This window comes from Mus caroli, unplaced genomic scaffold (genome assembly GCF_978045245.1).
Source record: "Mus caroli unplaced genomic scaffold, Mus_caroli_1 scaffold_20, whole genome shotgun sequence".
In the NCBI taxonomy this organism is placed as follows: domain Eukaryota; kingdom Metazoa; phylum Chordata; class Mammalia; order Rodentia; family Muridae; genus Mus; species Mus caroli.
In genome coordinates, this window is record NW_028227275.1 from 34,401,503 (window position 1) to 34,428,060 (window position 26,558).

Genomic DNA, 26,558 nt, shown 5'->3' on the forward strand with positions numbered 1-26,558 from the left:
GAACACTTGCTGCTCTTGCAAAAGACCCAAGTTTGGTTCCAACCAGCCACATCCAGAGGTTCACAATGGCCTATAACTCCAGCTCCAGGGAACAGTCACCCTCTTCCGGCTTCTGTGGGCATACACATAAATGTGCAAGTGGCTATACAGGCAGAGACGCACATACATACCTGAGAATAGAACTTTTTTTATAACAAACAAACAAACAAGTGGCTCAGAGAAAGTAAAATTAGTGTACACAAAGAACAGCGCACAGGGGATGACTGGCATGGCCCTTACCTCTCCATCTGGTCCCAGGGCAGGCTCCCCTCCCTCTGCATTCTCTTCAGCCTTCTGCAAAACAACAAAGTCAAGTGTTAAGTACACATCAAAAATACAGGACAGGAATTAATTCATGGCAACTCCCATGCGTAATTTTCAATTGCTATGTGTTGTCCTCACAGACAGTGCAAGTGCTAACATCTTTCATCTTTGTTTCTCTTTGCTGCGATAAAACATGCATGGCATTAGCAGCTTGTAGAGAGTCACTCAAAGCCAGATGTGATTCGAGGCCCGCACACTAGAGATCTGTGTGGATTGCATCGCTAGAGACCCACGGAGCTTAAGACATGGGCGCCATCAAGACAGAAGGCAGAATCAGAAACATTTTCTCATGTTTGCACTGAAGACAAATCCTGACATAATTAGTTTGACTTTCCTATTCCCTAAGCTAGTTTTCATCGGCAATGAAGAGCAGCCTTCTAAAAACGTCCATCAACTGAATGCGCTGAACCGCTCCTCAGTCATAAAAACACAAAACAAAACCAAACAAAATTGTGTGAGTTCCCTGGGTGCTTTCTATTCTACCTAATTGGCTTTCATAATATATAGTATTTCCATGGTGTGTATGTGGGGAAATTGATGTGTATCTACTGCGCGCTCATGAAAAACTCCATCACCTACTACTGTTTAAATATTACAGTGCCTTTGCCCATTAGATTCTCTGTGCCTCAAAGACAAGGAAATGAGAGACTAGGATGACGCCACATTATACAGACCTGAGTCCATCTGTAATATATACAAAATAGTCAAAATGTCTTTCATTTATTTACAACACCCGGCTAACAGGTAACATATTTTCTATATACAGAATCTCTATTTTGAAATCATTACTAAAAGCCATACTATCTCCATGCAATAAAACACGGGGGAGAAAAGCTGCAGTCACTTATGGTACAAAGACATTTAGGAAGAAAAGCTTTCTATCCTAAGATGTTTTATTTTAGTTAATTGAAAAATATAGACAATAATACGGAATCAATATTAACTCTCCTTTTTCTTAAGACATTCATTCTATTAATACTTTTATCTTCTATGAAACTAATTATTCTCTTAACAAAGCAACCATACTGAAACTACTGAATGTTTAAAGTCTAGCTGAAGAAGCCCCATAAATGTATGACCTTTTAAAGTTCTTTTCTATGTATTTTATAATTTCCTAGCGAAATACACTTTCTGCGACCCTCTCACATGTGCATGCACGCGCGCGCGCGCGCGCACACACACACACACGCAGAGGAAGGGAAGGAAGGAGGGAGGTAGACAAGACAGGCAGGCAGACAGACAGATCCAGAAGAGACATAGACATAGACAGACAGGGGTGATGAAGTCTAAACAACAGAGTTTGTACCGAAGATTGGGGAAATAAAGGCGCCTACACTTAGACCTGCCCAAGACTTGTACTTTGTGTATTGCATGTCCTGGCCCAGAGGGCTGATACATGAAATCACACCCATGGGCTCCCCACCTAGCATGGGGAGATGCTCCAACGATGACAGAAACCTTGTGTTCAGAGAAGAAACTGGCCAGCTACCAGTCACTGAAGGTTCCATTTTTGGAATTCTCAAGCACTATACTCCAGAGATGGTTTTAATTAATGAGAGAAAGTCAATTAATCCCACCATTCTTTTCATACAAACCAGAAATAAGCTACAGATTTGGCTAACAAAGAGAATCAAATGAGACAATGAAAAAGCCAATTTGAAATAGCTAGCAAGTGGAACTGGATCACCATTTCAATGAATAGCACATTAAAAAGCTTGAAGCACCATAAATTAATAGAATCTAAACTACTCCACAAGAATATTCTCTTATGAATATACTATGAGTAAGCCAAAGCATTGTCTAAAACCTGCCTCATCATCAGAACCTTTGATTACTTAAAGTCCCCTAAACTCTTTTTTGAAAATATCATTAGACGCCAAGATGCAAAGTACTATTGTCAGTCCATCTACTCACTTGGTTCTGGGACTAGACACGTTGCATGTGAATCACATCTCTGACTGCACAACGAGACCTTAGCTGTGCCACCCAGAGCAAATCAGCTTCTTCTTACCTCGGTTTCCACTGTAGAACTGGGTCACTGTTTCAACCTGCTCAATCCTGAATTCACATGGCACATGACAAAAAGATACTTCCATAGCTCAGGACCACAAATGGTAGTAGGTCAGGAGCTATTGTTAAGCTTGTAATTAAGACAGGCTATGGCACTATCTGAAAACTGCCTCCTAAAGCTACAAGGCCAGAGGCTTCTATGTGTTCAAGGAGGGTTCACGCCTACAGGGTGCCCAGCACTTAGGAATCACCAAATGAGCATTTAGCAGACAAATAAACAAAGCATCATTGTGAACAATGCATTTTACTTAGGATCCACTAACTGAATAATTCATATTATTGTTGTTATCACTGTTCATTATTTTTATTACTATTATTGCTATCATTATTGCAACTGGAAGCCAAAAATATTTCTCAAGTTATAAAATGGTTAAGAACACCCACACATAGGATTCATCAATGAACTAGGGTCCTCTGCCACCTCTGTCACACCCACCCTGTCCTTGAACCCAATTCTGCCACATGCTTATAAGATGTGAAAGCCAGGTGGCAGTCTAGTCTACAGAGAGAACCACCAGCCCCTTTCATTGTGACCTGGCCTTCTGGTGTCTGTGGACATCCTTTCAGAAATCCATGTTCTCCCGCCAAACTCAAGTCAACACAGAAAAGAAAACCAAAATCCCCTTCCCTCCTTTCTCTAGATACTCAAGAGATGTGACTTTTACGTCTCTGGGCCCCAGGTGAGATAGCTTGGTGCGTATGTGACACAGGTAACCGTAGAGCCACTGCCTGAGAACCATTCTCCCACAGTGGTCTATGTCAGGGAACCACCACCAAATGCTCTAATACTGCTAGTTGGTGCCTGCGCTTAACCCCATTGATTGAAACAAAAGATCAAGCTAATACATTGAAGTTCATTCATTAATCAAGGCCAAAGGAACCCTGTCCTGGCTTCCTCCTATCTATGCTTATGTGGGGATGAAAGCTAAATAAACCTGCTCATGGCAGGGGGATGTGTGTGTGATACAAACTACTCCTAACTAAAGATTACTCACCACAAAAAAAAAAAAGTACTAAAAATCAAACAGATCTGGGGCCACAGTTTCAAAGGCCAATGTCAACTGGAATTCTCTGCTTCAGAATGATCAGAGAGCAAGCAGATGGCGCATCTTCCATTCAAAGGCTTATAAAACGAACAATGGAGCAACCAGAGGAAGGACTTTGGGAAATAGAAAGATCCCACGTTAGTAAAAATCAAGGAAAGAGACTTCCGTGGGGCAGTCTCTTTAGACTACAACATGGAGGCTGCCTTGTTTTGTAAAGAAACAGCTTTTTTTCGAGTATTTTACAGCCTATATTATAAAAGGACCCATTTTCAACCCCCAGCAGGTATTGCCACGGTGTGCTGGAGCAATGGCTAAACATGTCGGTACCTTAAGGGCTCATTCTACTTTTCTGGAAATGAAGCTTCTAGGAACCACTTGGTTTATTTTTACTGTCATTTAAGTGGGCCTCTGAGCATGGAGACAGGTGCTCAAACAGAAAAAAAAAAAAAAAAAAGCCCAGGAATATCAAATTAGCAAGCATTTGAACATTGCCTGGGTCCTGTCCTACAGAGAAAGCCAATTTGAACATTTGACTCCAGTAACTGGTAAAGCCAGCTAAACAGGACTTGGATTCAAACTGGTTTCCCCCATTTTCCACGATGAACTGATCAAATGAATCTAATTGCTGAGGCAGAGTGCTCCCAGCTCTCCAGACAGCCCTCACACCCACGTGTGCAAACCTGAGTAAGCAGCTTTCTGATACCTATGGAGCCTTGGAAGGAAAAGCTGCACTAAACCATGGACTCTTTAGGAAAACAGAAGAGATCAAATAACCGGAAGACGCAGTGAGCAACTTGAATTTACAACAAACGTTTCAATGGCATTTTTATTTATCCTACCAGCTGGCTTTTGGCGGTTGTGTTTAATATCTAAAAAGGTTAAAAATCACATTTCCAATCACTGTATTGAATAATACACCATGACAGGAAAGTTCTCCCTTCGATGTATAAGAGCCTTGAGCTGTACTTATAAAAGTGGATGGGAGGTAGGTGGGAGGGAAGGGAAAGTGAACAAAAAGGCTTTAAAAATAGATTATATTGAGGCCACTCAGACTCAGAAAGGTGAAAACTGCCACATTTTCTCTCATACTGAGATTCTTCCTTCTAACAGGAATGAAGACCGGGTAAATACAGGGGAGAGAGCTGGGCTAGACCATGAAACTACATAGTTGGAAAGAGAAGGACAAAAGGCCCTGAGGACAGACACAGAGTGTAAAAGAAACATATACTGCATAGAAACACAAGAGGGTTGGGGAGCCAAGCAAGGAGAAGAATGGCAGGAGAAAAACAGGGACCAGGGAGAAACAAGACCAAATCTCGCATGAGAAACACCATAAGTCTAATGTTCCATCCATCTGTAAACAATAAAACAAGATAAGCCAAGCCCGCCATGAAAGTGCCGCCTGGCAGCGCTGTGCATGGGCTAAGCGCACGCCCATTAATCTCATGGGTTTCCAAGACACATCAAAAGCCTAAACCCAACCATGCATTTCTACCAGTAAACATCTTGAGAGGCTAGAGGGATGGCTTTATATTTCATTCTTGCTAGCCATCAAATAGTTCTAGATGTTGAAGCAAGACAACTAGACTAAGCGCCCTGAGCCTCTGGCAAGAGCTCCTAGCCACAGCTTTCGCAAACACCACGCCTAAAGCACCAGGAGAAATTATCACCAGAAAGCTGAAAATCCCCTCTGTGGGAGCAGGGGCTACCAAAATAATAAATCCCCCCATCCTTTCTACACGTCCTGACAGCCAAAGACCCTACCAATGCCCTAGAAGATTTCCTCCTACACACAACCGAACCTCAGTTAGGGGAAAAAAAAAAATAGCTGGCCCTGCTGGTCCCTGCTGGCAATCCTAGCACTTAGTAGTTAAAAATCAACACCATTCCTGGTTATCTCGAGGACAGCCTGGACCACATGTGACCTTGTTATTTTAAAAAAAGAAGATAAACAGAAAAAGAAATAAATGATCAATGTATCCAACATTAGGAAATCCGCAATCAAGATAAAAATGGACTTTAAAAAGTGTGTGTGTCTGTGTGCCACGGCACACATGTGGAGGTCAGAGGACAATCTACAGGAACCAGTTCTCTCCTTCCACCATGTGGATGCTGGATATCAAACTTGGATCAGTCTTCCCGCTTGGAGGCAAGGGCCTTAACCTGCTGAGCCATCCCCCGAGCCTTGTTTTCAAAATCAAACAATCAGATGGAGAAACCACAAGTATTTCAACATCTTTCTACCCATTTATCACAAAATTGCTTGATGTAGCAACTAACATTTACCGAGTATTACTGTGGGCCAGTGAGTACTCCAAATGCTTTAGATAAATTTCCTACGTAACCCTCACATCAGACCTGGAGGGCAGAAAGTATTTCCAGCCCTTTGTCCTGCTTAGCTTTGACTGACTACTTGACATAACTTAGCTGGGAAGAGGGGGTCTCAGTTGAGGGACTGTGCAGACCAGACTGAGGCCACTATCTGTGAGAGACTTTCTTGACTGATGTGGGAAGGCCTAGCCCACTGCAGGAGCTGCCATCCCTAGGCAGGGGTGGGACTGGGCTATGTAAGCAAGCTGGCTGAGTGTGAGCCAATGAATGTGAGGACAGGCGTCCCTCCTCAGTCTGTGCCTCCAGTCTCATGCTTAGAGTGTCTGCCCTAATTTCCTTCAACCGTGGAGTGTCACCTGGATGTGTAAGCTGAAAGAATCCTTCCCTCCCCTAAGCTGTATTTGCTCATGTATTTGGTGTTCATCACAGCAACAGGGATCAAACCAGAACCAACCCTATCAGTGGATAAGGGACAGAACAACCTATAATACATCTTTTAATGACACACCCTATAAGAGACTGATGGCAAATTAGTATGCAAATATTTTCTTATGCAGCTCTGACTGTTAAAGGCTGCATGTTATCACCACAAGGACAGTCCTATGTGCAAACCTGTTTGTATAAGCTTGTTAGTTTTATCTGCCCCCTTCCCCTCCCCCACTCTGTAGCCACTTGTAGACATCTGAGAACACCTTGGTGGGACAGAAAGATCAAGGTCATACTGAATGCTCAAGGCAGCCTTCACCCTGAAACACAGGGCTTGCCTTCACTTAACACACTAGCTCAATATTTAAAACTTATTTCTCCTCTGACCTGTTTAAGTACAGACATAGGTTTGACTTTTTATCCTCTTCCATTTCAAGGCCAGTGAAGAAAGACCGGGCTGAGAATGAGAAGATTCGAAGTAATTTATAAAGATGCACTGCATAGAAATGCACCAAATGGGGAAGAGAATTGAATTAACAAGGTCAAGACAGGTTACAGGAACCAACCCTACTATCCACGAGCAACACTAAACAACACATTCTCCAAGAACAGCAAAGGCTCTGCTATGCCGGGTGATTAAAATAGAAAGAATAGAAGGAAAAAAAAAAACAAACAACTCTATACTAGTTTAACACTGAAAGTAGAGTAATCCTTATCCAATCAAGCCTCAAGGCCAGGGGTGCTCTCCTTTCTTTGCCTACATCTTTACTGCAACCAGCTCAGGGCTATTATTTCACTGAGTAATGAAGGTTTACTTGAAATAAGGAATGCACTGATGCCTTCATTTTCAAGACTGTAAACAGGGACAGTATTATCTGAGGCTATGGGGAAAACACTGTCGGGTGGGGGTGCACAGTCTGCAGCTTACAATGGGGAGACACTTGGAACATACAGTCTGCAGCTTATAGTGAGCAGATGCTGGCTCGGGCACAGTCTGCAGCATAAAGTACTGATACTCCCTCCACCTCAGAGAAGCTGGAACAGGTGACTCTCAATCGTTCCCAGTGATGGAGCGGGGAACTACAGGTAGCACCAAGGGTCAAATAACCAGCTCTTAAATGTTTCGCCTTCCTTGGTAGTTCAATAAAGAAACATCTGGAACTGGCTACTTTATGCTGAGTGGTCTTAAAGCCCAGTGAAAGAAACAGAGTCCAGGAAGGATGAGGAAGAACCTGCCTCTTCTCATTCTTTCCCTTCCCTTCCCTTCCCTTCCCTTCCCTTCCCTTCCCTTCCCTTCCCTTCCCTTCCCTTCCCTTCCCTTCCCTTCCCTTCCCTTCCCTTCCCTTCCCTCTTTCCTTTCCACTTATGCATCCCACTTCCCTTGGAGTGATGGTTTAGAAAGGAAACAAAGTCCCATCTCCTTCCTTAGTCTCACTAAAGGCAAGGAGGATTGGGTGCTGGCTGTCCTAAGAGCATGCACGTAGTTGGCTGGAAATAAGCATTCTTCACATTAATCATGGAACAGACATCAGGAGGGTGCTCAGAGCTCTCTGTGGACAACTACTGCTCTGCTATCAAGATATTTCTCTGCTGCCAGGTTACTGGGTCTCACCTCCTGTTGGACTTCCAGTTTTCCTTATCATTCACCACAGCTAAAGTTATTACTTTAGGTACATGTTTAATTAACGTCTGTATCGCTTCTCTCTTCGCTAGCACACTCCCAAGGCTCCTAAGTGCCGGTAAATGGCCCCATGCAATAGAAAGGAGGACTATGTGCAAGGAGCACACCGTCCCATCTGCAGGTCTGACAGAACAAGCAGAACCCTGAGAAAAATGGCAACAGAGCCCTGTTCTGCACAGAGCAAAGCAAAGATGCAGGCATCACTGTCAACAGGCCATCACTGCTTTCTTTGCCTGTGGTGACGTGACTATCTGATTCCACAGCAGGAATCTATTAATTATAAACTAGAAGCTCTAATCTGGGCCATTAGCTTTTAATCACAAGGAGATAGAAGGAACTCTAATGCTGAACGCACTCACTAACAGTGACAACCTCTGCTGAACACAGCCCCAGACCCGGGAACACTGGAACTGTCCTGGGATTGGGGGTCTGCGTCTGGAACACCCCGGCACTGTATCTCTTTGCCTGTGTGCCCTTTTGCCGGCTCTGAAAGTTCTCCTTCAAAATCATGAGTTGGGAGCTGGAGTTCCGAGAGGTCTATAACGCTACACTTGACAAGAAAATGAGATCCTCCTCAGCGACAAAAACGGCTAAATCCAAACACAGAGTCATCCCTCCCCCAGCTTCACAATAAGATGAGCTATCGCATATGAAGAAAATCAGGTACAAGAAGGCTCCTTCTCCATCACACATTCCTCCCTCTTAATTATAAAACAGGTATGAGAATTCGCAAGCCATGAAATTAATTATTTTTTTTTCTGAAAAAAAAAAAAAAAAAAAACCATTCCATTCAATTATTCAGTGCGGAGAGTGGATGATTAAATGCTCCGAACCCTCCATTTTCACAGTTCTAATGAATGTTTTCTGTGGATGTTTGTACCTGGCCTAATCAGACGTGCTTAGGAAAACAAACGCAGCCGCCTGTGCCTCAGTATCCACCACCAGGCAAAGGTTCCAGGAGACCCAAGTCTCAGGAGACCAAAATCTAAAGATGCGCAGGTTTCTTGGGCAAATGTCACAGTGTCCCCTCGTGACCTCCCTGGGTTCTCCCGCATACTTTAGTTACCTCTTGATCCCTTATGCCACGCATGCAACCTAAATGCCGTGTCGTCAGGCCACCTGGAGTGCAGCACCAGGAAAGTGCCTGCGCATTGTCAACATAGAGAATACATCTTTCACTTAGGACGCTGAACCCTCTATCTGTGGGGTGCTGACTGGACATTCCAAAGTCCAAGGAAATCCAGATTTTTCTGTCCCACGTTCAGCAACTTATTGAATGGAGACATGGTATCTGCAGGGCAGAGATGCTCCGTTTTGTCCTTCAACTTCTTATGATAAGTAGGCTTTATTTGACACAAGATTGTTTTTTTCCTCTATAACTGGTAAAACTTGTATTAATAAGCTTAACTTACTGTGTGACACCAGGACAGGACAACTGAATGACAATGTCCATCATTTTCATCTGTCCAAACAAACTAAAATATCTGTCCAGAGCATCCCAAGGATTTCTTGTCTGCCTTTCCTTGGCTTGCTCCTGTAGGTACACTGCATTTCTTGTTTAATTTTCACTCCATTTTCTTAACTCAGTCGTCCCTGTCACACTGGCATGAAACCTATATAGATGCTTATTTGTGCCTGTATTCCTTTTTCTCCTCCTGCCTGTGCATACTTGGCTTGAAATATCACAATGCATTGAACAGCAGAAATACAGACTATGCACTACCTCATTGCAATAATCTCTTTATACCCTCATCTCTAATACATCATCTACTTTTACACCATGCTAATCTAGGTGACTACCGAAAGACAGCAATAGACACCCTCCCATTAGTCAGAACTGGCTTTTTTATCAGAGAACAGTATTCATCTAAAACCAGTCTTTGGAGCTCACCTTCTTCCTCCTCCTCCTCTTCTTCTTCTCTTTGGCTGCTTGGGCCTGCTTGTGCTCCCAAACCAGGTTGGTCAGATTGGCGACATACTCATCGGTCTGCTGCAATAGGTAGGCGAGGCGTCTGTCTTTCTTTTGGTCAATAAGCTTCCGGTAGCCCTCTTCATCTTCAGCCTGATTGGGAAGAGGAGGACAACAGCATGATGACCGATGCTCACAGCTGCACCTCACATGCCTCTCTCTGTCCACAACCTGAATATGGTAGTGTCTGGGGACAACAGACCATGAGCCAGGCTGCAAGAGCTCCCCTACCAGTGGCGCCTGCAATGTGGCAAATATAGATGAGCAACACCTTGGGCCTGTGACTCTAAAGTCTGTAGCACAATTATTGCACAAAGACCCACTAGTGTGTTTGATACGACTAAGCCCCACTGTGTATGTGTGATATGGCTAAGCCCCACTGGGTGTGTGACATAACTAAGCACTTTGCGTTAATTCTGTGCTTCTTTGAACTGTTCAGAATTAGCGCAAAAATTGCAGCACTGAGTCACAAGCCTCCGTGACTGGAGATGACGGTCACTTAGCTCCCGAAATCTGGTACTCTTGAGTACTAAAACAAACCCCATTACTACCACCTCAACCTCCCATTAAGCAATATCATGAGATCAAATGGGAGAAAACTCGTGATGTCCTCTGAGCCGCCTAGAGAGCAACATCTTTTAAACACGTCCCAATGAGAGAACATCCCAAAGTGTTTTTTCTAGGATGCCTGAATAAAAGGAGAACACCCAATAGTCTCTAAGAGGTTGCGCTATCCCAGAAGAACTCGGAGACTCAGCTGTGGGGTGTCAGTCCAGCACGTGCGGGAGCGACAGCGGCTTCATCACTCAGTGTAGCTGCTGTCTGCACCATGAATGAGCGTGAACTCAAATGCTATTATAACTCTAATTGCTTTTGGATATGGTTGATCTCACTTGAAGAAAGAGTGATAAAAAACTTCAGTTTCTCTATTATCTGTATATTCCATCATTTAATTGCAAAAATTAATGATTTGCAAATGCCTAATCATTAGTGTCAAACCAATCTGTTGCCGGAGTTCTAATACAGTTTTCCTTCAGCTGAATCAGACAAATTTGCCTGTTGACTGCTCCGTTTCCTGCACAAGAGTCCCCCCTCACTAGGGAAAGGACTTGACAGTATTCTCCAATACAGAAATGGGAAAAAAGGATGGGAAATAGTAAGACTTTGGAATACCTCAAATGGTGGTTACTGTCTGGAACCCCTGAATTAATGAAATAAAACATCAACTAGGATCCTGACAAGAAAGAGAGTGTCTTTAGGATTTCTAGAACTGTATTTATGAGTGAGGTTTATTCTTACCCACTCAGAAATTCTGTTTCACACAGAGCTTTGGATAGCTTAGCACCTGTACAGATTTGTTGTTTTTCTAAATTTCATGGCTTGCTTTGTCCAATTCCAGAAACAAATGGTCAATAAAACACAACACTCAGGCTGGTGACATTAACCCACTTGTTCTGCATCTGTATATCCACTAAAATCAAACTGTGCAAAAGGAATGGTGCCAAGCATGCCTTGGGACAACAGAGCTGGCACCCAAAACCCTTTCAAATCAACTTAAAAGTCAGTTTTAACATTCAAGAGTAACTTAGTAAATTTACACAATTATTAAAATTATGAATGTCAAGTTGGGGGAGGGGAGAGAATGAATATGTATCTTGGATTCAAAGACATGACCTTGTGATCTAGCCATTCAAAAAAATCTTAGCCACTGTACTGGCTTGTTTTGTGTCAACTTGACACAGCTGGAGTTATCACAGAGAAAGGAGCTTCAGTTGAGGAAATGCCTCCATGAGATCCAACTGTAAGGCATTTTCTCAATTAGTGATCAAGGGGGAAAGGCCCCTTGTGGGTGGGACCATTTCTGGGCTGGTAGTCTTGGGTTCTATAAGAGAGCAGGCTGAGCAAGCCAGAGCAAGCAAGCCAGTAGAGAACATCCCTCCATGGCCTCTGCATCAGCTCCTGCCTCCTGACCTGCTTGAGTTGCAGTCCTGACTTCCTTGGTGATGAACAACAGTATGGAAGTGTAAGCTGAATAAACCCTTTCCTCCCCAATTTGCTTCTTGGTCATGATGTTTGTGCAGGAATAGAAACCCTGACTAAGACAGCCACCCATCCCAAAACATATCTTCAGATTGGTTCAATGGACTGCATGTGCCATTCTTCCAGATGTGATCATCAAACTCCTGCAAGTCACAGCATGTACCTTTCCATGAGAGGCTATGCAAGTGGATAATGATGGTAGCCTGGGGTACAAAACTTCTATGCTTATGTGCTTATGTGTAACCATGGATCATTAGATGTATTGTACAGAAAAGACAAAACATTCTTACTCCTCCCTCCAGAGGTTCAGACATCTGTGAATGTGTGTGTGTGTGTGTGTGTGAATGATGATATAATATATATGTATGTGTGTGTGTGTATATATATGACTATCCACACAACTGATGAAGCAGCAGACACTGACATCATTCAATATCATATATATGTGTGTGAATGAATAAATATATATGTATGTAAATGTACATATACATGTATATATATGTATATACATATGTATGTGTTTGTCAAAAGCAGCTTCCCTTCCTGGTCTTAATGCCTTGTGTCCCATTTTCAATGGGAAAGATGCAAGCAGGGTATCTTCTCGATCTCATATGGGGCCCCTTACCATCAGCCTCCGCATTCTCTCCTTCTCGATCCGCTCTGTCTCCTTCTTCTGCTCCCTTTCTGTGTTAGCATGCCAAGTCGCCACTGCTTTGGAGAGCTTCTGGATCTTCCCAGCCACAGACCGGTGATATTCCTTAAAATCTTTTGCATGTTGCAAAATACTGTTCAGGTATTCCTAAAGGATACACAAGAGAGAGAAAGGGATGCTTTAAGTACACTCTCCAGTGACATATCCACACGCCCAGTGGTGAGATGATGCAGTGTACCCTGGCATCATTCAAAGACCGCAATCTACTGATGATGTGGGCCCTGCCTAGAGCCTCTGCAGTACAGGTTGTGGGCTGTAGGCTAGGATGACTGACTGTAAGCCTAGAAAACAGTGGCTGCCTTCACTCCCTGAAGTGGATGGACAAAATTGGGAAAAGCAAAGACTGACAGGGCTATGGGCTAAGGGGGAAGAAAGACTTTCCTCGTCTGTATATTGTAAGCTAGGGAAGAGACACTGCCTTCACCACCAGGGTGTGGTCATCTGAACCGGAAAGAGCAAGACAAAAGATGACCTACAAAAACATCTATGAAAAAATTTACAATACATTCTTCTGTCACCCTGAAATAAACATGAGGGTTTTGGGCATTTCCAGTGAAAACCGCATTTCTTCTGCTCTAACTTAAATTTAGAACTGTGATGCAAAATAAGTTTTTACAAAGCTGAACTCTCCATATGCAATCCAAATTCACTTTTTACAAGGAAGGGAGCATTCATACCCTACTTACACTAAAATCTGTAATTTTTTTTTCAAAAGGAAACTAAGGCACTAAATTAAGCACAATAAAACAATCCTGAGACAAAATCAAATCCTACATCAAAAATTTTTAATGTCCTAGAAAGGAATGCTTTTGAATATCTGCCCCGTGACTCCTCCAACTGGGCCCTTCAAAGAGTACAAAACAATATATAAAAATAACTTCCTGCTGGGGGCAGGAAAAATGGCTCAGCACTTAGGTGCATGTGTTCATCTTATAGAAATCCCAGGTTCGATTCCCAGCACTGACACTGTTGATCAAAACCATCTGTAACTCCAGTTCCAGGGGTACCCAGGCTTATTCTGGCCTCGGGGGCATAAAACCATATGGGCAAGCAAAACAGCAAAATCACTTTCTAACTTTGTTTCCCTTTTCCAAATCATCTTTCCCCAGAATTTTGCTCTAGAAGACTCACTCATGGCCAACTTAGTCATTAGCTTCCCATAGAATTCTGGGTGACATATCTGTCATGGGCTAAAGATGACCCTAGTTTAGTGGTTCCCAACTTTCCTAATGTTATGACCCTTTAATACAGTCCCTCATGTTGTGGTGACCCCCAATCATACAATTATTTGCATTGCTACTTTATAACTGTAATTTTGCTACTGTTATGAATTGTAATATAAAAATCTGTATTTTCTGATGGTTTTAGGCAAGTTCTATAAAAGGATCATTTGACCCCCACAGGGGTTGAAAGACATTACCCCAGTTCATAAGCTGATGCCCCTCACATAATATGATCAGAAGTAGATGGAAGAGAAAGAGAACCCATAGAGCTTTCTTCTTTCTGTCTCCTGCCTTGTGAAAACACAAGAAGTTGGCCACCTGCAGCCTGGAAGGAGGCATTACCCTCAAGGTGACCATGTTGCTGTGCAGACTTGGCCTTCCAGCCTCCAGATCTCCGGAGAAACAGACTGCTATTGTTGATGAACTACACGGTCTGGTATTTTGTGAGAGCAGCCTCCACTGACTACAACTGATTGGGTTTCAAGAAAGCTGGGTCCTCAGCCTTATCTTGCTACAGCCCGTGGGCAGGTCACTTCTGTCTTGTCTTGACCTAATGTGACACTAACTAGAGTCATTTGGTGAGAAGGGAACCTCAGTTAAGGAACTACCTCCCGCTGGCCAGGGAACATGTTTGTGGGGCATTTTCTTGATGGATGTGAGAGAACCCAACTCACTGTGGGTGGGGTCACCTGGGCAGGTGGGCCTGGTTTGTGGAAGAGAGCAAATAAGAAAGTTCTAGAGACAGCCAGCCATCCAGTAAGCAGTGTTCTTCTGTGGTCCCTACTTCTGATCCTGCCATGGCTTCCCCCAAAGATGCACCATAACCTGCAAGTCAGATAAACCCTTGCCTCCCCAGGTTGTTTTGTCAGTGTTTTCACAGCAACTAAAAGCCAAGTAGGGTACTTTCCTATCCCTACATGATACATCTGTAGTATATAAATTCCAAATCACCTTTCTGTTCTATGATCCACCCCCACCACTCCCTCACCTCCCTGCGCCAACTTTGCAAACATCCCGGCCCTGACCACTGACCCTACGGTCCACCTCTGACCCAGAAGAACCGGCAAAGGTTGAAGGACCTGGTGTTTCTGCCGGCGTTTCCTCTCCTGTTCTATCTTCTGCTGCTTCTCCAGTTTCTCTGTCATGCGTGCCTCGCGCAGGGTCTGGCGCTTGCTCCGCTTGTAGGCTTTGGAGTTGAGGGCCGTCTCCAGGGTGGTGTCCCTTCGCATGCAGGCCACCACCTCCTGTCTCAGCTATCAGGAAGAGAATAGTGGTTAAAGAATCCTCCAAACACAAGCCAGACCCTGAGCCCTCTGAGCTCCTGGAGTTTCAACTCAATGGAACAGAAGGAGGATTTTCATGCAAGTTTCTCAATCCAATTGCAAGTTGGTCAATTACAAAAAGCAAGAAATGGAAATTGGAGCAATTTTACATGGTAATTTTTTAAGGACGGTATAAATCTTCTTACACATAATTCACATAAAAAACCAATTATACAATTGTAACAGTAAAAAAAATAATAAGGATGCTATCTAGGTTTGAAATAAAGTTATTCACTCTGTTTAATTATTGTAATGGCAATGCTTAGTCAATAAACCTTTTAATTTTTTTTAACTGTCATATTATCATTCTGTTGCTGATCTACAAGAAGAACAAGAGAGTTGCTGTCCATTCATGTTCTAAGTAACAACAGTAACTCCAACAATGTAGATTCACAGCTTCAAAGAAATCATAAAAATACACGTCTGGGTTTTCTTCCTCTCCAAAAATGATATTCTTTAGTATTAAAATTTTATATTGTGCTATGGACTTGTTTTAGATTATAGTCATATAACAATGTGACGATATTACATATTATATGCTGGTAGACAGTGGGCACTTGGAGGGCTCTACCTTAAATTGAACCTGAAATTAGTATCAGTCACATCAATCCAGGAAACTTTGTAGATAACAGATTTTCCAGGAAACTTTGTAGATAATAGATAATATCAAACAAAAGACAAGGACCAGCAGAATTTGAGGAGAGAGACTCATGTCTCAAAATTGAGAACTCGTGCCACTAATATTCATTTCGCCACTAATATTCATTTCCTAAACCTGTGTCCAAAATTTTATTCGCTTCTGTAAAAAACTTTCCTCTAATTAAGAAGCAATGGAACCTGGAGGCTTTCTCTTTTCCTCCTCCATTTTAAATGAAACCTGATTTCTGCTCTCTCAAAACCCTAGCCAGGTAGCCCCTAGACACCAGATGCGCCCCCTCCCCCCCATCATATGACATCCAGGAATTCAAATGTGAACTCCAGTTCAGAGATGGTAGCAAAAGAGGTGACCTTGTGATTTCAGTCAGATCCTCCAGCAGACAGAATTCAAAACCTCCAGACTGTGCTTACACAGTAACAGTTCATTCTGTATGTCCCATACCTTAGGACAACCCATCCGACAGAAGAGGGACTCCTTGTCCCCCTGGACTCAGACAGGCAATCTGTGGACGAGGGGCCTGCACACTTTGACAAAACTCAGCCAAGAGAAAATTAGCTCTACTTCATTCCATTACACACCTACTAATTTAGAAATCAGAATATAGATCACTATGCCAGATCTCAGTAGTAAGTTCTAGGAGACAGCGACTCCTTATTAGTCAACCTGTGACTCTGATGTGGCCGAGTGACCCCAAGTTAAGTTTTTTTTGAATAATTAAGGTAAAGACATTGGGGTTTTTCCCTTTGTTTGTTTCTATAAAAATGGGCTAGTGATTAGGAGCAAGACTGACTACCATATTTTCTGTTTCTGGAGTCATGGCTACCTTTGTGCATTTGGGTTTACCAGGAACACCATCTACCACCTCTGTGGTTTTCCTTAGAGTCACAAAGATGAAACACAGATCTTCCCAATCCGTTGTCATGGTTTTCATCCAGGGTACCAGAGTTCGATAACTGATTTTGTACGTTTCAGTGCATACAGAAGGGGAATAGAATAATGAGCAGTTCATACTCCTCCCTCTCAGCCGTGAGCTATCAGTCTGAAGATGTGCTAGCTCACTAAGCTTTATTACAAGATAAGGTAGACTTGAGGAAGCTCCCAGGTCACACCTTAGCAACAATCACATTGATTTCCTACGTCACGGGTTCACTGGGGAAAAGGTGTTACCTGACGCTGGAAGTTGAGTAAGCGAAGTGCTTTCAGCTCCACGGTTGCTTTGGTGCGTAAATCTGGTGGCAAGGAACCAGGCAGACTTTCCAGTTCTTGTATCCTATGAGCGATGCGAGCCTGAAGTCTAGAAGGAAATAAGAAAGAAGACAGGGGTGGGGCAGGTGGAGACCTGCATTACGATTTCTTCCTCTGTGATCAGCAATGCTTTAGGTTTGGGTTCATGGTAAATTATATTCCATATACAGACAGTCAACTTCTGATACCCAACTAGGTTTTCTTTTCTTTTAAAAGAAAAAAAAGTCTGCAATTATTTATTTATTGGAGGGGGGAATGTACATACCATAGTGCATGTATGGACACAAAAAGGACAGCTTATAAATATCAGTCCTCACATGCATTTTGGGATTCAAGACAAGGGCTGCCTTTACCTGCTCAGCTTCTCAATAGGGTTTTCAAAAGCTAATCAAGAAAGGGCCCCCTCTGAATTCCTGAAGGGAGATGCTTCATCCTACCTAACACACCCTGAACCTCTTTGTAGCTTCTCTCTAAGACATGGAAAAGGACTTCACACTACATAGAGGGGGAGATGGGGAGGGGATCAGAAGTCATAGAGAGATCAGGAGATCATAGAGAGAATGTAGAGGCAGTCTGGCTAGCTTCCTAACTCCCAGCCTGCCACTGAACAAGGCTGAGGCCACAGTTCTTCCTTCTATGCTGAGACAACAGTGACTCTAGTCGTGAAAGGGGGTGGGGTGGCAAGTGCAGTTTTAGGAGCTGAGGCCACAGAAGTCAGCCAGCTGAGACATTCCGAGAGCCCTGCCAACCACAACCACTTCCTCTGTGCAGTGCTTGTTTCAGGAAAGAAGACAAGCTGGGCATCTGCAAAAATCAGGGGCAGCAGTGAAGAGCATTTCCTGAGAAGGATGCTGGGGGGGTTCTCAGTTTAGACACCATCAAGAATAGAATTGCAAGTACTTCCTCCTGATGAAGACAGGCTACAGAATATAAGACATCTCTCCTTGGCCTCTGGCTGCTATGGCTTGGGCACACACAAATAGGTTTCAAGCCCTACTTTTAAAAATACACACCACTGAAATCTAGTTTTAGAATAAGCCCCTCCGTGGGTTTGGGATAAAACTGAGACTAGGATTGAAAGGAAAGAGATGCTAATAGAAGTAGTAATGAGTTAACCCAGTAAATGCTCTCAGCACTAAGTGCATTTAATGAGCAATTTTTAATTCCCAGCATACACACACACACACACACACACACACACACACACACACACGAGTACACAGGTGCATGTACATAAATGCTGGGGTGGCCCCATGTTACTAATGAGAAAGCTGAAGAGACATGTGGATATCACAGAGCTAGACATGGAGGAATCCAAAACCAAAACCTACATTTTACGGGTTATTGTTACCCGAGTGGTTTTCCCCATCTATCTATGTAGCCCCAGGTGTCCAAATAGGCAAAAGAAGTCACATCTAAACATTGAATATATGAAGAGAGATCAAAACACTTAGAGGGGAATAGAAGTAAACCTAAAACAAGTGTTTAACCTTTAGAGCCACTTTGCTTTATAGTCTTATTATCAAGGCCACATTAAAGGGAGTTAGCTATTAAGCGACGGAAGATGGCATCACCCATGACTGCATTTCGTTATCTCCTTGTTTCTAGACTCGGTAGGTTCTTTCCTTACTTGAGTATCCTAGAGCTGAAGCTTCCCCTGTTTTTCTGGTTTGCAATGGCACAGTGGGCCAGGCATCAAACTCGAGGAACAGTGGCTTCTTCCTCCATCTTCCAAAGGATAGGCTCTAGGAGGGAATGTGACCACAGGACACCTGGGGTGACTATGCTGAGACAAACCCTCACTGAACTGGGTGGGAAGTTGGAGGGAAGAGAAGTGAGGAAGCCAGGAGTGGAGGCTTATGGTACAGAGTGTGGGTGCTGGGGTGCTGCAGCAGGTAGGAGCTAAGGGTGCTCTTCTCCTTGTCGGGGCTGCTTCTCCAAAGGAGAAGTGATTTATTATTAGTGCATTTCAAGAGTTCTCTCTCTCTCTCTCTCTCTCTCTCTCTCTCTCTCTCTCTCTCTCTCAGAAAGGCATAAAGTACAAAGGACAAACTCAAGACAGGAGAGGGAGATTTTACAGCAAAATGATATGCGCTCATTGTGGTACTTGGGGTGGGTGGCAAACTTGTGAGGGTGGGGCGGCGTGGGAGAGGGGGTGACAGTCAACTCCTATCTCTGTTGTTGTGCTTAATAGAAATCTTCATTTTAAATAATGCTCCTCTCCTGGACAATTTCATCTCCCCGTCAATGAGATTCAGCAGGAAGTCTGATAAAGAGAGTCAGGATTCCAAACTTCCCAAAACAACAGCAAGATGTAATCCTGCCTGACTGCAGGAGGCTCATTTAGTGTCCTCACGAGCACAGAAGATTGAAGCAGAATTAGGTCACTCAGGTTTTTCATACAGACTGAAGAGTAAATCAAGAGAGGTTACTGTTCTGCCAAGGAAAAGAGTTCCATTAAAGGCAACAGATATTTGTTCAAGTCCAGGGGAGAAGTTTATGATTCCCGTAGGAGAGTTATTTGAACAGAAAATGACACTGGTACATTTTGTCCCTTCAAGGAGCTGAGTGACACTTTACAGAGCGAGGCTGAGAGAAAGGGAACATGTGTGACTTTGGTGGCTCTTCTGGCACAGTGGCTATTGGTGATTCCTAAAAAGGAGTTTCCAGGGTTATGATGGCAGTGAGGGCAAGACAAGGACACACACACACACACACACACAAGGCAAGACAAGGAAATACACACACAGGAAACACACACACACACACACAAGGCAAGACAAGGAAACACACACACACACACAAGGCAAGACAAGGAAACACACACACAAGGCAAGACAAAGAAACACACACACACACACAGAAGGCAAGACAAGGAAACACACACACACACACAAGGCAAGACAAGGAAACACACACACACAAGGCAAGACAAGGAAACACACACACACACACACACACACAGGGCCAGACAAGGAAACACACACACACACAAGGCAAGACAAGGAAACACACACACACAAGGCAAGACAAGGAAACACACACAAGGCAAGACAAGGAAAAAAAACACACACACACACAGGGCCAGACAAGGAAGCACACACACATGCACACACACATGCAACACATGCATGCACACATCTCCTGACCTGTTTCCATACTCACTTCCCTTTTGAGACCAGAGGCCTGATGTAATTCAAAACTGCCTTTCTCAAATAAACCCTTCTAAGGGTAACACGCATCCTCCATGCGAACATTTGTTTTCACAGACCTAGTTGACACGTCAGTGCATAAGCTCCTGAAGTACTCTTTGATCGAATGTGGAAGGGAATGAAGTTGGCTATAGTTAGAGTCAAGAACTCAAGCCCCAAAAGGGAGGAGGGAGGGGTAAGGGGCTAGTGCAGCAGGCAAGACTGTCTGACACCAAAGAAAGAATACATTTCCATTAAAAATGATGAGAGAGTCGAAAGGAAATGATCCAAAATAAAGGGGAGATAAATGTTTCAAGGCCAGGGCTTTTAGAGATCTGAGGCCAAGCAGAGTGTGCACAGGCAGAAACTCACTTAGGCTGTAAAACAACAACAACAACAACAACAACAACAACAACAACAACAAAGATTCTGAGTTTATGGCAAACCAGGAAGAGCAGCCAACTAATAATTCCCTTCCAATTTTTGCAGACAAGGACTGTAGCCAATGAAATGAACATCTGTTGTGGGGTTTCTGTTGCATGATATTTTGCTTTGTCAGAGTCCATGAAATCCCAAAAGAGAACTGTTAGGACCTGACTCAAATCCTTAGCCAGGTGAGAGGGTCGTAGAGGCCAGGCAGAGTCTACGGATCAGGCAGAAGTCTGGTGAGCTAGCCCATCAAAGGGAACAGGAGAGAAAGATTCTCATAACTGCCTTTTATGAGTATGTAAGGGACTTAATGTAACCCCTTCGATGATAAACCTAATCTCTGAGGTTGAACAATGTGTCTTTATACAGGCAGAAGTCAACTATTGTTCCATGACTAAACAAGATAAGGCATGCCCCTGAAAAGCTGCCAGCACAAGTTCACTCTTTCCCAGATGGCCATGGGGAGATTTAGGCCAAAGGTCCCACCAGGTTTTTGGCAACCCCCAAACCACACAACTTCAGCTATACCAAGGTGGGCACATTTATCAAATAGTAACAATATGAAAAAACAACTTTTCAGCTACAGTCTGATAGGCACTTGATTTAGAGTTGGTTTGGTTTTTGAGACAGGGTCTCACCACGTACCCTAAACTGGCCTTGGTTTCATGATGTTCCTGCCACAGATTTCCATATGCTGAGATCAGAGGCATGCATCACCCTGTACCACAGTTTAAAGAATACTAGTAGATGTCAAGATAGGAGAATGGGGTTAGTGAAATGGCTCAGTTGCTACCAAATTTACAACCCTGTGCTTAATCTCCAGAAACCATATAACGGAAGGAAAATAAAAAACAACTACTCCCACAGGTTGCTGTCTGACTTCCACATCTGTGAAGTAGCTCAGATGTGCTATAAATAAAAAACAAACAAACAAACAAACAAATATGTGAATAGATGCAATAAAATTTAATTAAGAAGATCATATAGGTTACAACCATTTTATACATTGAAATAGACAAATAGTACTATTTAATACTTTGGAAGACAATCCATTCAAACTCACACTTTTTAAAATGGCATTAAAATGAGATTATAGGAGAGCCCTGTCATTAAAATCCTAGCAACAATGACAAAACAGGTTTAGGAGTCCACAAAGCAGCTTATCCAAACACATGTGCACATTCATGCACTTATGTACCCATGGACACATACATACACACACATGCACACATACACAAGGCTGAGAAAGAGAAAAAGGGCCAGTGTTACGTAAAATGTCTCGGTACAGTGAATGTCTTCTGAGGGTAAACTGCATGAGCTGGCAAAGCTTCTGGCATCTTTGCCCCTTCTGGGCAGGGCGAAAGCATGATCGATTTTAGGCAAGTTAGAATTTCAGGATAACCACATAACTCTGGTCTTTCTTATAACTGACCACGAGCACTACCCCAGCAACTACTTAATGCCTTCTTTTATTCAACAGAAAGAAGATGTTGCATCTGATGAGATTTTCTGCCCTGGGTATCCTCATGTTTGACTTTATGATACACTAGTTCTTATCCAAAACACTGTGCCTGTCAACGGTGATGAATACCTGGCCCTGATGCCCAGGAAGCACAATGACAAGCTGGGAACGACAGAAGAAATGCTCCCAGTGATAACCACCAACAGAAATGAGAAAATGAAGTCATGTTCCCACTCAAAGGGTGACCTACATCTAATACCTGGTTGCTGGGATGTCTCCGAAACCAGTGATGTTTTACTTAGTTCATAACAAGCTACATGCCTTTTAATAAAGATTAAGACAACACTTTTAAAGAGAACCCAAACACTGCTTCCTGGCTAACATTCTCTGTTAGTTTTTCCCATCTACTTTGCATTTACTTCAAGTAACACTGGGAAAATGGCAGACACCAATATTACTGAAAGCTTACAGAACGCATTACCTTTCCCAACTCTATGAGAAAAGACTATAATATTTTTAACATAGAAGTCACAAAGAAATGATGTAACCTGCCCAAGACCACAGAGCTGTTCTTGACAGAGCACGCTTCCAGGCAGGCCGCAGAAATCAAAGCCTCAGTTTTGCTTCATCTTAGCTCTTGCTGCACCCACTTTTTCATGGTTGCTAACCACTGACCTGAAGGGCCGGATAAGTGACACCCGTGGGCCAAATCTTGTCCCCAGTTGCTTTTCTAAATAAAGTTTTGCTGGAACAGAGCTAAGACGCCACGGGTCTATTGGTGTTTTCCCACAAAGAGGACGGGGCTGACTATCTGTGTCTAAGACATATGGCCCTGTAAAACATTAGATGTTTCCCATCTGGTCCTTTACAGAAAAAGTTTGCCAATGCCTAATTTAGATACAACTGTGCCAAATCAGGTGACTATTGCCTGGATTCCAAGTTTAACTAAGGTTCCCGTTTGAAGACAGATACCTAAGGCTGATCCCTAAACCTGGGCCAAGCTCTAGACTAAAACATGAGCAAATTAAAACACAGAACACATTGGGCCGAGCGAAGCAGTAAGCTTCTAAGTACTGCTCAAACTGGCCCATGAGCTGGGCCAGAGTTCTGAAGGATGGACCCAGACAACATACTCAACATGACTATCTAAGTCATCAGTTGTTCCAGAACACAAAACCGGACCATCTCATAATCCTAGTGTGAGGTGACACGCCCTGAGATTCAGGAACTCTGGGCTGGGCTTTTGATCGGTGTATTCTAAGCACCTTGGCAAGCAGACAGACCGGGTGGGTAAACGTTTCTGGCCAAATGGAAGAAAATCAGCCTGTCCTACTCAACAACACATAAGGACCGGCACAATGGCATATGAACTTACTCTACAAATGTTCTGAAACCATGGTCACAGCCTAAGTCCTCTTTGCCCTCTCTTCACCCCTCCCAGTGTCCCCATGAGGTCACTGCCCCACGAGGCAAGTGTCACCCCCTGGTCCTGGGAATGGCCTGGCGCTACCTGTACTCTCGTTCCTGCAGGATCTCCACCGGGTCCAGGCCTTGCGGTTTCTGGATGGGGCTGATGCGGCTCTGCTTCTGTTGCAGCTGTAGGACCGGAGATGGCTGCCCTGGGGCGGGCTGCTGCACCGAGGGCCCGGGCACTGCTGTGGCCGTGGGCTGGACGGCGGCCTGGGGTGCGGGTGAAGGTCGTCCGCTTGGTGCTGGTGCTGATAGCTTCTGCGGAGTGCTCTGGCCACTCAGCAGTAGCTCCGGCCCGGGGCCTGTGAGACAAAGGGGACATAAGCAGGACAGGTCAGATGGAAGGACCCCCTGCTGACCATACCTATCTCTCCTCCATCCATCAATCACTACCTAGGGTCTGAGGCTGCCATTGTCTTAAACTCAAGAGATGACTAATAGAGGGCACAAAGGAAGGAAAGAAATGATGGGCAGGGGTGAAAGAGAAAAAGTGGCCTAGCATGTATTCCACGGGAAAATGGCACGTACTAATGAATATTGTCAAAATATCCACACACACAAAAAAATGACTCCTCGTTGTAATAAATCAAGGAAATGACAAAGTGGCTTTTTAACGCCACATTCTGCAGTAGGTTTGTTGTTGCTTAAGAATCACAGGTGGGCCGGGCATGGTGGCACACGCCTTTAATCCCAGCACTCTGGAGGCAGAGGCAGGCGGATTTCTGAGTTTGAGGTCTACAGAGTGAGTGCCAGGACAGCCAGAGCTACACAGAGAAACCCTGTCTCAAAAAACAAAAAAAAAAAAAAAAAAAAAAAAGAATCACAGGTGGATTCAAACTCCAAAAAAGAACGAATTCTACAATATTCAGATGCAATGGGTGTGGCCCCAAGGTCTCACTTTGCAAACTGCTGATAAGTTCCTATAAAACAGGCCTCTGTCCCAACCGCTATGGGATCCAGTGCCTAGGGCTAAAATAGCTAACTGGGGACTAAAAGAGGTTCATCCTTCCCTTAGCAGCTCTGAGAGCTTATTTCAGGCTTAGTTATAGTGAATCCGAGGAAGTAAATCTTACCTTAATTACATTATTAAAGTATTCCTAAAACTACTCAACATTAGGGGTAAAATATGCTCATTTCCCCTAACAAAAATTAGCAAATATTAAGATTCAAGCAAATATTAAGATTTTATTTCTTCTTATCATCAGACGAGGGCATGCAATCTTTAACCTGTCTCTGAAGCTTGGCATGGCGGCCTAGACCTGTAATTCCAGCACTTCAGAAGTAGAGGCAAGAGTTGAATTCAAGAGTTGGTGGCCAACCTGGGCTATAGGAGACCCTGTCCCTAAGCAACAAAACAAATCTTTAAATATTGCTGAATTCAGTTTCAGCCAGTTTTCTGCATTAAGTTTTAGGAATTTCAATTAACTGCTGGATACAAATCTAAAATAAGAAGGGCTTCAATTCTCCCCCAGGTGAGTTCTCAGTTTCCTTAAAACTGAATACAATTAGTGAAGGTACCAGATGCATTAGTGCACTTTAAAAAAATAAAATAAACGAAGACTCTCACTCAGCAGATGCTAAAGCTACAAGCAGAATTCATCCAAGTATTTCTTATATCCTTCCTTAGGAAAAAAAAAAAATAACACAGCCATTAAACACAAAACTCATAGTCCAAAACTTCAGAGAGGCACAATAATTAACCACACAAAGGCATGCATTGTGGAAAAAGAAACACATTTCTTCAACTTCTGACAAATGCCATTTAGAGGACTTCAATGGCAATCCAGAGAAAGCCATAAGCAAACACCGTGACGTGAGGAACGTGAAGGATCAGTACAAAGGGCTTGGGGAAGCTTCAGCGCGCGCGTGTGTGTGTGTGTGTGTGTGTGTGTGTGTGTGTGTGTGTATACATACAGGTACCTCTCTCTCAATAGCTGGCACAGGCTGTTTTCCTTCCCTTCCAAAAATTAGGTAAAATTTCCCAAACAATATATACCTAGATAAGGTTTTTTTCTTTGTGTCTTCCCCTCCCCCAGGGTTTGTGTGTCTACCCTTGGCTGTCCTGGAACGGTTCTGTACCGCTTCCTGAGTGCTGGGATTAAAGGTGTATGCCACCACTGCTCTGCTAAAGTTTTTCCTTAAACTAATTTATAGTCCTGGTATTCTTGGGGATTGATTTTAAAAAGTTCTGGGGTGAAATTATGGCTCTTTATTTCTATGTCGAGGCTATATCATCATATAAAGTTGGTTTTTTTTTTCAACTAAATTTGTTTTGTTTTGTATTCTGAATGGGAGCTCTTTTACAAAATACAAAGATCTTCATTATGTGTTTTATTTAGAACTTTTTCCATCCATATTTAAGAAAGCAATTAAAGCCCGGATTTGTTAAGCACTGGTATACATTATGTGGGGCAGGTTTTAGAATACCTTTCCTGAGAGGTTTTTTAATTAAGGAATGTGTTTTCTTTTACACTGTCTTATGTATGACTAGTCAAATGACAGACAATATAGATTTCTAGTACTTACATATTTTTTTTATTTTTAATTAGATTTATTTATTGGGGGGCATGCATCCAAAGTGCATGTATGGAACATCAGAAGCCAATCTGCAGGAGTCAATGTCTTTCCACTGTGTGGGTTGTGGGAATCGAACTCAATCTTCAGACTTGGTGGCAAGAGCCACTGAGCAAGTAGAATTAAATATATTAGGCGCTGTGATCTTAGCACACTAAAGAACAAGCTTACTAGTGTCAAAGTCTCAGAGTAGAAATACTTTTTAGGAGAAGAAAATCTGGTAGTTATTGATAAAATAGTATTACAATGATTACTGTAAATTTCACCCTCAAAGTATTTTCTCTCTTTTCTAAGTTCAAAAGATAAAAAAAATCCCATGGGTCCAGCACCAGTACACACTCACTGC

The 26,558-nt window shown here is 43.2% G+C and overlaps 1 protein-coding gene across 5 annotated transcripts in view; it reads right to left on the minus strand.

The window, feature by feature from the left end:
* Window positions 1-26,558, minus strand: part of Smarca2 (SWI/SNF related BAF chromatin remodeling complex subunit ATPase 2) — a 171,059-nt gene that overhangs the window by 111,989 nt on the left and 32,512 nt on the right. For all 5 annotated transcript variants that reach the window (XM_021151584.3, XM_021151582.3, XM_029472470.2 and 2 more), the window contains 6 exons: window positions 23,679-23,940; window positions 17,009-17,135; window positions 14,941-15,114; window positions 12,552-12,725; window positions 9,809-9,979; window positions 280-333 (listed from right to left, as the gene is read on the minus strand). In XM_021151584.3, coding sequence (XP_021007243.1) covers window positions 280-333; window positions 9,809-9,979; window positions 12,552-12,725; window positions 14,941-15,114; window positions 17,009-17,135; window positions 23,679-23,940 — 962 coding nt within the window. The remainder of the gene's footprint in view (window positions 1-279; window positions 334-9,808; window positions 9,980-12,551; window positions 12,726-14,940; window positions 15,115-17,008; window positions 17,136-23,678; window positions 23,941-26,558) is intronic.